The 12,599-nt window shown below is 36.8% G+C and overlaps 1 protein-coding gene across 1 annotated transcript in view; it reads left to right on the top strand.

Moving 5' to 3' along the window:
• The window catches only part of LOC107693618 (protein TANC2-like), a 94,952-nt gene that overhangs the window by 35,186 nt on the left and 47,167 nt on the right, over positions 1-12,599 (top strand). The window contains exons 4-5 of the mRNA XM_016493067.1: positions 2,811-2,882; positions 4,154-4,345. Coding sequence (XP_016348553.1) covers positions 2,811-2,882; positions 4,154-4,345 — 264 coding nt within the window. The remainder of the gene's footprint in view (positions 1-2,810; positions 2,883-4,153; positions 4,346-12,599) is intronic.

Below are 12,599 nucleotides of genomic sequence, written 5' to 3'. Positions count from 1 at the left end.
GACACATAAATCACTTCACCAAGTTTTATATTTAAAAATCAACAAACAACAAATAAAATGACTTTTTGTTTGCATAATCACTAAAACAGTAACATTACCAATGATGTTCGGATTTTAAATAACTTGACTGAAAACAGTTTAATAGCATGTTGAAATATCTAATGTAAATGTTCAAATAAAGCTTTTAAAAAGTTAAATAAAAAGGTAAACCTCACATTTCAAAATGTCAAAATGATAATTGATTAATAAAAGATTATATGTATTTTATCTGCTCCATAAATAATTCTAGATAACTTATCTGAATTGTTTAAATGTGTAGAATCCACATAAGCTTGTTTTTCATCAACCGGTTAAAATTGACAGCAGGGCATAAAAATTCTGTCCGTTTTTGTCCAGACAGAAACTGCACACAGACTGAATGTAAATATAGATCTCTGTAAATCCACTCTCTGACAGCAGGTGGCGCTAATGGAAAAGCTGAATTAGAGCTGTTTCCCGTAACCTCTGAGGACAAAGCAGTATTGCGATTAAGAAGACTTCCTTTAGGTATTACATGGAGCGACGATGAAAACAAAATGCCATCGAATCGTTTCTGAAGACAGTCAGAACCTTTAATTAATTCATTCATATATTTATTTGTATAATTCCCTTAGCACTCTTTTAACACCTCCCAGCTTTTCCGCCCTGTTTTCACTCAAAACGAAACTGCTCTGCTTGCTGTGCGCACGTGAGACTGTTACTTAAAACTGTGCTTTATGCTGGACAGTATTTATTTATCACGAGTTGTTCAAATCGCGGTAATCTAATACAGTTTTAATTAAAAAATGAAACGGTAATACTAACCATGGGGAATTTTATCATGATTTATCGTCAAACCGGTAATCGTAACATCCCTAGTACCCTCTAACTGTATTTTCATTCATGCATTAGGCAAATGCTTTTATCTTAAGAAACATGCACTACGTTGAAGGAGATAATTTTTATCAGTTCATGCATGTGAATTTTGCTGGGAATCGAATACATGATCTTGGAGTTGCGAGCACCATGCTCTACTGTTTGAGTTTCAGGAAAGCCCACAGAAAAAGTGTATTTAAAATATTATAAAATAATAATTGAATTTTTTTTTTTAATTTTCAAAAGTTGTGAAAAAGAATAATAAAAAAAAAAAAGTTATATTGTAATGTACTGTGAGAAGTATTAATGCTGAAGGTTTACTGTTGTTACCTGATTTTTTTGTTTTTCATAGTGTGATTTTTGGTGAATTGTATTGAATTCAATTAGGGGCAATTTGACCCACATCTAGGGCGGGGCGATATGGCCAAAAGTGTTATCACATTATTATTTTTCATATAATACATTATTGATATTTATCTATTAATATCCATATATATATATATATATATATATATATATACATTATTGGGGAAGAAAATGCTTTCCACATGTTTGTTAGACCTTGAGAATAAATGTAAACATAACTTATTTGTTCACAATTAAACTCCACAGAGTAGCTTCCTTTTAATTTAGGGAATGAAATCCATTTTATTTTTCTCTAAATTCTGTGATTTCTACTTTCTGTGTTTTCTGAGATTTAATTTGAATTAATAAAACTTTAACAATTTAATCGATCTTTTGAAATGTAATCAAATGAAAATATAGCGATTTTTCTGCTTATTAGCAACATGCACTGACCGGCTTTTGTTGGCGTTTTGTTTTGGCGTTTATTTCTGCTGTGTGATCGGCTGTTAGATTAATCCATGTCAATTAAAAATGTCCAGAGCTTATCATCGTTGTTGAAATAAATTTGATTGTGATCTCGATTGTACCCAGAATTTGAACCTAATACCCTGTACATGGGATAAACACAAGACTGGACTCTGGGAAACCAGAGGTTGTTGTTGTTATTAGTCAGGCCAGCACTGGCCTACATTGCACATGTATGCGCTGGTACAGTGCTTAACCCTCAGGAAGCTAATATTCACATATCGATTAGGCTGAGTTTTGTATCATGATGAGCACAGTGTTTAATTTTTTATTTATTTTTTTGCATCAAATGCATTTCATTATTTTAATTTCATTACCACAGGTCAGACCTTCATTTGTAATTCCTGTACAGATTAAACCACTTCAAAATTCAAGGAAGATTCAAAAGATTCATTTCGGGCCAATCTAGGCATCCAGCTCAATGTTTTTGTTGCTTCACTCTGCATTGCTCTTATGAGAGCCCCTCTATGATAAGTTTGCTTTGTTCCGCCACAGATCAAGATCTATAAAGAGGTCTGTTCTGCAGAGATGAACCTAATGCTCATTGACGTGCGGTACTCTTGTCCTAATAGGCCAGACCGGCCTCTCCAGCCCCCCGAGGCCTAAAGTAATTGATCCTGATATCGTTAGCTCCATGCTAATCCATCATTGAACAGCTCATTTACAGTAGAGCCACTGTATTCTCTCTCCTCTCACACCCTCAAAAGTAGAGCAGTCCACAACAGCTGTCTATTTCCTTGCACAATGCAGTTCATTCCTGCAGAACTGTCCATTTCCGTCACTGCTCGCCAGACTAACTTGAGGCTTTATTATGGGGAAGATCAAAAAATGGAAGCTTCCCTCGGTTTCACACATGGCCACCGTGCGGGGCCAGTCGCGGTCCCGGCAAAAGAGTGTCGAGGGTCTGTGCGCCAGCACTCTTTTAGGAGTCCTGCATACTAGAACCTGGTTACTGGATGCCCAGTTGGTGTATCTGCTGGAACGGACTCAAGCAGCACCCACTCCTCCTCCTCGTGCTCAATCGCTCTGCTCTTTCTCCTCTGCAGATGGCGGGAACGAGGAGACCATAGACCTGCAGAGCGCCAGCTTGGATCCCCTTCACAACTTCACTGGCCAAGGTAAGCTCTGATTGCAATATCTGTGCGTAAGGTACAACTTAGCCTAGTTATAACTTATGCACTGCTAAATATATTTTCCTTGCACCATCGAAACATAACCCTACTAAATATTTAAGACTCCGACCAGAGGTAATGTTTGGAATAAAATGGCATTTTGATTGATTAAATTACAACAATAAGCCTTTACCTGACGAACTTCAGTACTTTACACATACACACTACCGGCCACCAGTTTGGAACATTTGTACATAGTGCTCTTAAATTTGGTTGTCAATTCACCTTTTGGTGGTTAATCCTGTTCTGTACACACACACTTCAGTAAGTTACGGGACAACCATATTCTACAACCGAATTGACTCCTGAAAAGTTCAGGTAGTGACAACCGCATTTACAGTTCTGTGCAAACTGGACAACTAGTTGTTAATGTATTGGAGTTGCGATGCAAGAAATCACAGGGAACAAGGTATGTCTTGACTCATTAGTGTTGCCAGATCTCGCTATAAAAAACAACAACAGATAAGAACAAGCCCATAATAAACTCAAATCCAAATGGGATATCTTGGAAATGAGCTACATTACAAAATTTTGCGAACTGCACCTGCCTACTTTATTAATTCCATAAATCGGATTGTTTTATGAGCCAAGCCGAAAGGTGGTTAATAAGCATTGCTTATAATAAATGGACATGGCAGCCCTTCAAGAGCGGGCTCTGCAAAGTAGCCTTCAAAACACAAACAAAAATGATGGCTCTGTCGAAAGAGGTTTAGATAAAATTGCCGACCAAACAAGTTTTTGGTTGCTGTAATATTACTATTACAGCAATTTAAAATAGTGAATTCCAAACACGAAAGACAGCACATTTTTTCTAAGGTTACCATGGTGTCAGTCATCGCAATTTCGAGAGTGAGTACTGTTCCCGTACACACACAAAATTTTGAGAATTCACTCCTTTATTTAAATGCAGTTGTCACTCCTGAAACTTTACAGTGTGTGCGTGGCCAACAGCATATGTTTTTATGCATTTTATGTAAGTAGTCTGTTATCTGTCATAAAAATCAGCATTTTTTGGCCATATAATAAGATCAACAACGTTACCAAATTGCATATTTTTGCTCAGTTTATGTGTTTTTTTCAGACTATTTTCATGTGTCAGGCTTTACAGGGTTAAACAGATCTTAATACCTGCCCTACTGTAACATGTTTCGTGAATTTTCGCTCAGGTCCCATTAACGACATACTTTCTTTATCTCATGTGTCCTCCAATCCTGTAGGTGGCAGTATAGACAGTGACTGTGCCTTTGAGGGGGACTATGCTGTGCCTCCGCTTTCCATGGCTGAGGGGCTGCAGCACATCCGTATGATGGAGGGAGTGTCCCGATCTCTGCCCTCATCGCCTCTGCTCACCCACCAGACCTCCAGCTCAATACCACCGTCCGTCAGGAAGGTCTTCGGCACAGCCACAGGTACTGAACTCTCTCAGTCATGATGCCACAATTCCTAATGCCAGCATAGAGGCGTACCATCACTTTCCTGAAATGTTCAGGAAGTTTTTATTTATAGTAATGTCATGTAAAAGACATGGATACTCTTTACAATGCTGCAGAGCTAGTATATAGAGTATAAACAATGTGTTTTCTTGTTTTGTTCATTTTTAATTTAATGTTTTATTCTTTTCTTATTTTTATTTTATTTATTATTTTATTTGACATTTTATTTTTTTATATTTAATTTTCATATTTCTTTTTTTAATTTAAATAATTTTTTATTATTTTAAAAATTGTAATTATTTTAATATTTTAAATGATTTCGTTCATTATTTAATACATTTCAAAGAACATTCAAAACCTATCAATCTTCTTCTGAAATCTTTTGCTTGAGAAGTTGTATTAGTTCATTATTTGTTTACATTTTTGCTATATAATACAAAATATTATGCATTTTATAAATGTGCGCATTGGGTGTCCAAATACTTGTAAGGCCCCTGTAGTTAGTGTTGGATGTGTCCACTAGGGTGTACCAGCCTCATATTCCTGTTAAAGATTGAACAGATACATGTTAAAGCATCAGAATGTCATTTTCATCAATGTGTGTATTTTGTGTGTTAGTTTCCAATTATTTATCAGATATGAAAGTGTCTGAATTTTGGGTTGGACAAAAAAGAGAGTTGTCATCATTATACCATGACTCTTACAATCTTATCAAGGAGAGCATGTTTCATCTTTCATCTGTTGTGAAATCAAGTGCATTGTGGGAGTTTTGCTGAAAAGGACAGCGGTGTTGTTGATATGAGTCACTCAGTGGTTCTGCTTTTGCTCTTTGTGATGTTAATGTCTCTTACTGCTCTGATTCAAGGTTCAGTTTCATCCAGATTTGATGATTCGTTTCAGAGTTTGGACTTTGTGCTTTATAGTTTACAGAAAACAAAATGGCAGCAGCGTTATTCATATAAAGAGAGGGGAAAAAGAGAAAAATAGTGCTCTCATGCCCGAGCCAACAAACCATAATATATTTTAATAACCTTAAGAGTTTAATTCCAGAAAGTGATCTTAAAGATGAATGGTTAGAGAGTCATCTAAACCTTGTTTAGGAGCAGCAGAAAAGTAGTTTTTAGCAATTTGGAGGTCTTCTATATTCGCGTCCAGCATTAATTGCAGTGTGTTTTTGCCAGCTGATTTGTAATTCTCCAGTGTAAGCAGTGTTGTAGAGCTTCTCATCTCTGCTAATGAAAGCCAGGCCTCTTTATGAGCGCTGTTTCATCCCGTTTTTCATACATTTTATGCATATTCATGAGAACCTACTAAAGTGTTGCTTTTGCATTTGAGAACTGTCCTGTTATAATGGAGGGGAAACATAGAACGGACTAAGAATTAAACAATTCACTGCATTTATATGTTCAGAAAGACTGATGAAAAATGATGTTATAAAATGAATGATCTTTTATATACAAGGATAGATTTGGATCTGTTCCACTTTTTCAAATGGTTCCAAGACTTTGTAATGGAAGATGGCTATTTATATATATATATATATATATATATACTTATTTATTTCTACTTTATTACTCTAAGATAATATTTCATATTTTTGACCGATGTTATTTTTCCCTTTAATTCCATCCATTCACTTCCTGGCAGCTTTCCCCACAGTTTTTTTTCCTGGGCAACAGAGGCAATAGCGATTGGAAATATTCAATACATTTACATTTTTGTACACATATTCAATGTGTGTCTTTGCAAATGTATCCACTTTCCCCTATAAGCCATTACAGTATATGAGTTATATGTTCATGCAGTATCTTTTGCTGCATTAGCTTTAGTCATAGTTTAGGTCTGCCACTAACTATGTATACATCTTAGGTCAGACGCATACAAACACAGATGAGCAGATGCTTGTTGTACCAACTTAATTTGTGTTCCTGCAGTACTGTGGCACTAACAAACCTCAGTTCTCAGGAGGCAATAGATTTCACTGCAAATGTTTGTACCATTAAACACAATGTAGTATTATTCAAGTAACTGGCTATAAAATATCAGTTTAACTAGCTTTAACTTACCAAGAAAGATTGCTCTGCCCTAAACGAGAAGAAAACAAGGCAGTTTACTGCTATGTCAGCTATAGCGACTCTGAGAGAATGTAGGCTCACTGGATAAATCTACATACATTTCAGCAAAACTCAAAAAAAAACCTGTACAGTACACTACAGTACAATACAGTTCACTGCAATTTCCACTTCAAAACACCAACAAATTTTATTCCCTTTTACACAAATTATTATTAGAGGAGCAGATTATTGATTAATAAAAACTAGGGGTGTAACGGTACACACAAGTCACGGTTCAGTACGTACCTCGGTTTTGGGGTCACGGTTCGATACGAGTTCAGTAAAACAGGAAATGTAGATTTTCATTTATTTTGAACAGACAGTAGTGCTACATACATGTAGCATGAGCAGTTGTTTTGATTTGAATTAGATTGTATAATTTCAAGATTTAATTTAAAGCAAAAACAGAATGGTCTGACGTTAGATTTGTGACATTATGCTACATAAGACACCTGCACAAAACAAAAACAGCAGACGGACTGAATTAAAATGCAAATTCACTCTCTGACAGCAGGAGGCGCTTATGGAACAGCAACGATACAGAGTTTCGTGGTTACCACTGTAAACAAAGCAGCTGCACTTATAGACGTTACTTTAATATGCATTATATTGAGTATTTTCTCCTCTTTACAGACTTCATAAAAATTCCACACAAATTATATATTGGAAAATGATTGCAATGCAGCATCTCTAGAGCCCGAAACTTTCCCACACCGCTGATTAAATATTCTTCATCTGACCGAGTGAACCGAACCGTGAATACATGTAACGTTACAGCCCTAATAAAGAGTTATTTTCGCACGATTCTTTAATATATGAACTCAAAACACTTTTACCATAGTGCATGATTTGTAAACTAATACTTTTTCACATTTTCTTCACATGTCCAGCTCCATATTTTTGGCTTTTTTGATTTAGTAAACTTGCTTGGTTGCGCACCCGGTACAGCATTGCACTTGTAATGTGAAGTGCCCGGGTACAAGTCCCATGAAACACAATAAAATCCCATGGGTGCTTCAGCAATTGTATAATCTTTTATTAACACTTTCGGTTAGTTTTAGGGTTGGGTTCAGTGTAGATGTTAAGTTATTTTTAAACAAGAAGAGCATGAACCTTTTAGCATCATTCACCAGAAATGTCATTTCTGAGCTGCCGTGATACGTGCAACCAAAGTAATAAAACATTGCCAGATTCACATTGGCCTGTTTCACTTTTAGCACCACTCACTGGACATTTCATGTTGAAAGTGTTGTGAAACGTACAAGAAACAACATAATGTTATTTTGCAGAAATGCTGCACAGGCACGTTTTTCCAGTGAACCTGACTTGAATACTAAATGCAATGAAGCTTGCATAACAAGAAATGTTGCATATATTTTGGACCTGTTTAAATACAACCAAATACTCGGGTAGCACTAGCACACATGCTCTGACACATTGAGTTGTGGTGCTCATGTGGGAAATGTGGTTTTGAGTCCAGCTCGCAGCTTTCTCTAATCCGGTTCCCCCTTTTCTCCCCTCATAATCTCATATCTGCTACCGTATCAATAAAAGTGACCCCTCCCATCCTCTTCGCTCTCCTCTTTCTTTTGTTCTCCTTCTTTATCTGCCTCATTCCATTTGTCAGGCGATTTCCTACTGGTAAAGAAAAGGAGAAAATGGCAGATTGTATCCATCTCTTCACCTTCACATTTGAACAAAGCCCAGCAAGAGAGCAGTGACCTTTTTAACAGATCAATCACATCCTGATTTAAGCCTCCCGGGGCGAGGCGGGGGGTCCGACGCGTCCCTCCTCCATCAGTTCAGCCTCAGCGAGTAGTGAAGGTGCGCAGACGCCTCCCCTGAACAACCAACAGTTCTTGATTGAAAATGCCACGAGGCCTTTGTTTTTGCGGATTGAATTCTGTTTCTCTCAGGTGCATAGCTGCGACGTCAATTAACTTCTGTTGAAGCTTGCAGGGAGGCACTTAATTCACCTCTGAGCATAACAAAGTCAGATATATAGCACCCCAATGTGGCTTAGCTGATTTATTGAAGATTTCATAAAGCTGTATGTGTGGTCTGTTGAGACCGCTTTGTCATTTTGTACTGCGGTAAAGAAATAAGGGCCGGAGTGCATTTGAGAGACAACTTGTTGATTCCTCAAAATGCATTTAAATGTCAAAATTATGAATGTGGGTAATGGGATAGATGTCATACTCTTGAGATTCTTTTTAAAATAAATAATAAGTACCAAATAAAATGTGTAAGAATATAACATTTACTCCAATATTCCATAATGCTGTAACATGCAGCTTTGAAATGTTTTTTTATTTTTTATTATTACTTGAGCCAGAGGTACTTTTGTCGATTTCATTCTGATTTAAAACCTTCTGATTTAATTCAATTGCAGTTTCGATTTGATCTGAAAGGATTCTGACTCACTGGGTAGGAAATTTTTTCTCTGCTAATGCTATAAATTATACCGAATTTCAGATGGGTAACTCATCTTTTTGAGCTTATAAGAGTCACTTTTTTTGGGAATTGGGCTACACGGTCATACTGTATTTTGTGATTCACTGAAAAGAATCAGCTCATAGAAGTCATCAAAAATTGCATAATATGTTTTTGATTCACAGGAAAGAAGCAACTCATAAGAGTCATCAAAAATCAGACTGCACTGATTGTACTGTATATTTTTGAATCACTCAAAAGAACCGACTCAGAGTCATTTGTTTGTCAATTTGGCTGCACTGGATTCATTGTATATTTGTTTTTATTGGATAGCACTCAGTACAGACTGAACTCACATTCATAACACAGATAAAATATGAATATATAGCATTTATTTTCCTAACTTTGCATGATATATTGTCTGTTGCATGTTATTATTATCATTAATGATTGTTTTTATTTTTCCTGCTCTCCGTGATCCAATCAGAACTGATCTTTGACTCTTTATTTGAGAAGCATTGCTCTAGTGTGACCACCAATGTTGCTGATTTCCCTGATTGAATAACAGGATTCACTCCTCTGAACATCAAGCCTCACGTCACCCTCCTGTTCCAAACCCAACTTAACTACCACAATCGATAGCCTTACTGCAATCCCTATAGATCTCTTTGGAAAGAGGCAAAATTACATTTTCCCTCAATGCCAATTAATTGGCCTGATGAAATTATGCCTCCTCCTCTGCTGTCGATCTGCTTCCACTTTTCCTCCTCAATCCATACCACAATTACAATGCAATGATTAGCTCTTTTTTCAATTCACATGAACTCCTCTTGAGAGCAACTGGTTCCTCCCTGCATCCATGAAGAAAGACTATACCAAAAATAGATTTACCTGAGATCCGTCTCAGGTGGTTGGGTGAGACACGTTGCAGTTTACACCTCGTAGTAACTTGCGTCTCCTGTGACCGAGAACAAACCTCAAGAACAAACTTTATGTTTCTAGTTTCTAGTCTAATATCTGGATTATGTGGAGTTCTGCTTTACATGATTGACAGCGAGTAGGCAGTCCTTATGTTATCTGAAAATCTTCAGGTGTGATTTTTATGTTTATTAAAAATGCAGTGTGTTTGCATTCATTGTCATCTGCTCTTTCATCATTTAATCCCTCATGCAATCCCAGATGTATATGACATTCTTTATGCTTTGAAAAACAAACGGAGGTATTTAGAAAAAAACAAAAAAAACATGCAAAACGAACATGACCGTAATCCATATGACCCCAGATGATAAATCATTGTCTTCTGAAGAAAAAATAATAATATTTTATACTTTTTTTATGCTATTAACCATTACTTCTGACTACTTCTTGCATGAATTTCACAACACACTTACATATGTTTTTGATTCACTGAAAAGAATTAGCTGCTCTGATCGCACTGTATGTTTTTGATTCACTGAAAAGATTCAGCTCATAAGAGTGGTCAAGAATCCAACTGCAAAGACCACATTGTATGTTTTTGATTCTCTGAAAAGAACTGGCTCATTAGAGTCATGAAGGTTTTAACTGAAATCACACACTATATTTTTGATTCACTGAAAAGATTCATCTCTTAAGGGTCATCAAGAATCAAACTGCATAGATCACGCTGTATATTTTTGATTCACTGAAAAGATTCAGCTCATAAGAGTCGTCAAGAATCAAACTGCAAAGATTGCACCATATGATTTTGATTCACTGACAAGAAATGTCTCGTAACAATCATCAAGTATTGATCTGCACAGATCGCGCTGTATGTTTTTGTTTCAATGAAAAGAATCAGCTTATAAGAGTCATCAAGAATCGAACTTCTACTTGTTTTTGATTCACTAAAAGAATCAGCTCTTAAGAGTCATCAAAAATCAAACTGTACTGATCAGACTGTATGTTTTTTAATCACTGAAAAGATTCAGATTATAGTCAGAGTCATCAAGAATTGAACTGCTCTGATTGCGCTGTGTATAATTCATGAATATGAATATGCAGCATTTATTTTCCTAGCGATGGTTTATAGAATAAAAAGTTAAACATGTTAGTATTTTTCCTCACACCCTTGATTGATCAACTGGGGTCGTATGGCTTACAGTTGGGTTTGTTTCGTGTGGTTTTTGAAGCATCAACATTGAAGGTCCCATCCACTTGGGCTCACAGAGATGGATTATTTTTAAAAAAAACCTCCATTTGTTTTACACAGCAGAAAGAAACTCATATACATTTGGGACGGCATGAGGGTGAGTAAATGTGAGAGAATTTTCAGTTTTGGTTGAACTATCCTTTTAATAGCAGGAGTAAACGGGTGTCAGCTCAGAAACGACCTCACAAACGTCTAACTTGAAAGCTTGTCTTTTTTCACTTCATCTCCTTTGGCTTCTTCAAAATCGCTTGCCAATCGCTCCCCTCCACATCCTCCCACAGCCAGTCATTTGTTCAGCTAAATAGAAGTGTGGCATTTATGGCTGGAATTCTGCTCAGGTGAAGAGGAACTGGAGTGAGAATGAGTCTAAATGATAAAAAGATGACCGTTGAATGAGGAAGAGCTCATAAAAGGAGAAAAATGTAGGCACTGATGAGGTACAGTAGATTTCTCTTAGAAGGAAGAAGCAGTATTGTTTTTAATGCCTTTAGGTAGTGAGTCATTATACACTCTTAATAATAAAGGTTCTAAAGGTTTTGTTTTGCAGCAGTGCTAGAGAAAAAACATTTTTGGTTCACCAAAGAACCATTCAGTGATCAGTTTCTAAAAGAAGTATTTTTTCTTAGTGTGAAGAACATTTAGAGAATCTTTTTCCACTATAAAGAACCTTTTTTGCAATTAAAAGTTTCCATGGATGTTAAAGGTTTTTCATGGAACCATGAATATATGTTGTTGTATATTATTATATCGTGACTCTGATATCGATATAGTATCACATCTCCAGCTCCCTGCGGATGCTCACTCATACAATCCATTATTTTAAACGGAGGCAGTTGCATTTGTATAATTTGACCCAGTGAAATGCAATTCAGTTTTGCTCAACCACAATTGAATTGTTCTTAAATTTGGGGGAAAATAATACAGCCACTGTATGAAAGAGTTGTAATGCAGTGCAGCATGCAGTGTGCTCGCCATAGCGTACAGTGAAGTGTTTATCATGCAGGGCTGGTGCTTGACATTCAGAGGACAGAGAGACATCGAGTGATATTAAACCCATAAATCTCTGTCCGTTTTACCAGAACAAATACAGTGCAGAGAGTGAAATCAAGGCTGTCGGAAAGTTAGATCAATTTTAGCCAGAATGCAAACTAGCATTCAAGTCACATTTTGGCCAGGCTGAACTGTTTGTTCGAATCACTGATGCATTTAGGCTTCTTGATCTTTAATATTTTATGTCTTTATTCAAGAGCATCCAGCGCTGGCAACAACAAGATTAGGAGTTTGTGTCCTGAGAAAGGATAGAGCAGGATATGTTCTATATGCTCTAAAGTTGTAAATACAACTTAACCACTGATTTCTAGTCGTGTCCTTCCAAAAAAGCCGGCGGCTAGAATGAGTGGAGGCCGGCGGCTAGAGTGAGCGGAGTGGGCTTGCGGCAACCACATGTGACGCCCCCAGGCTGGACTCCGCTTCGTACACGGTGAAAGCCGATCCGGCGATCCACAGCGCGAAG

The sequence above is a fragment of the Sinocyclocheilus anshuiensis genome, unplaced genomic scaffold, assembly GCF_001515605.1.
Source record: "Sinocyclocheilus anshuiensis isolate Anshui unplaced genomic scaffold, SAMN03320099.WGS_v1.1 scaffold546, whole genome shotgun sequence".
Taxonomy (NCBI): domain Eukaryota; kingdom Metazoa; phylum Chordata; class Actinopteri; order Cypriniformes; family Cyprinidae; genus Sinocyclocheilus; species Sinocyclocheilus anshuiensis.
The sequence above is the reverse complement of the archived record's forward strand: the minus strand, read 5'-3'. Positions and strand labels throughout refer to the sequence as shown.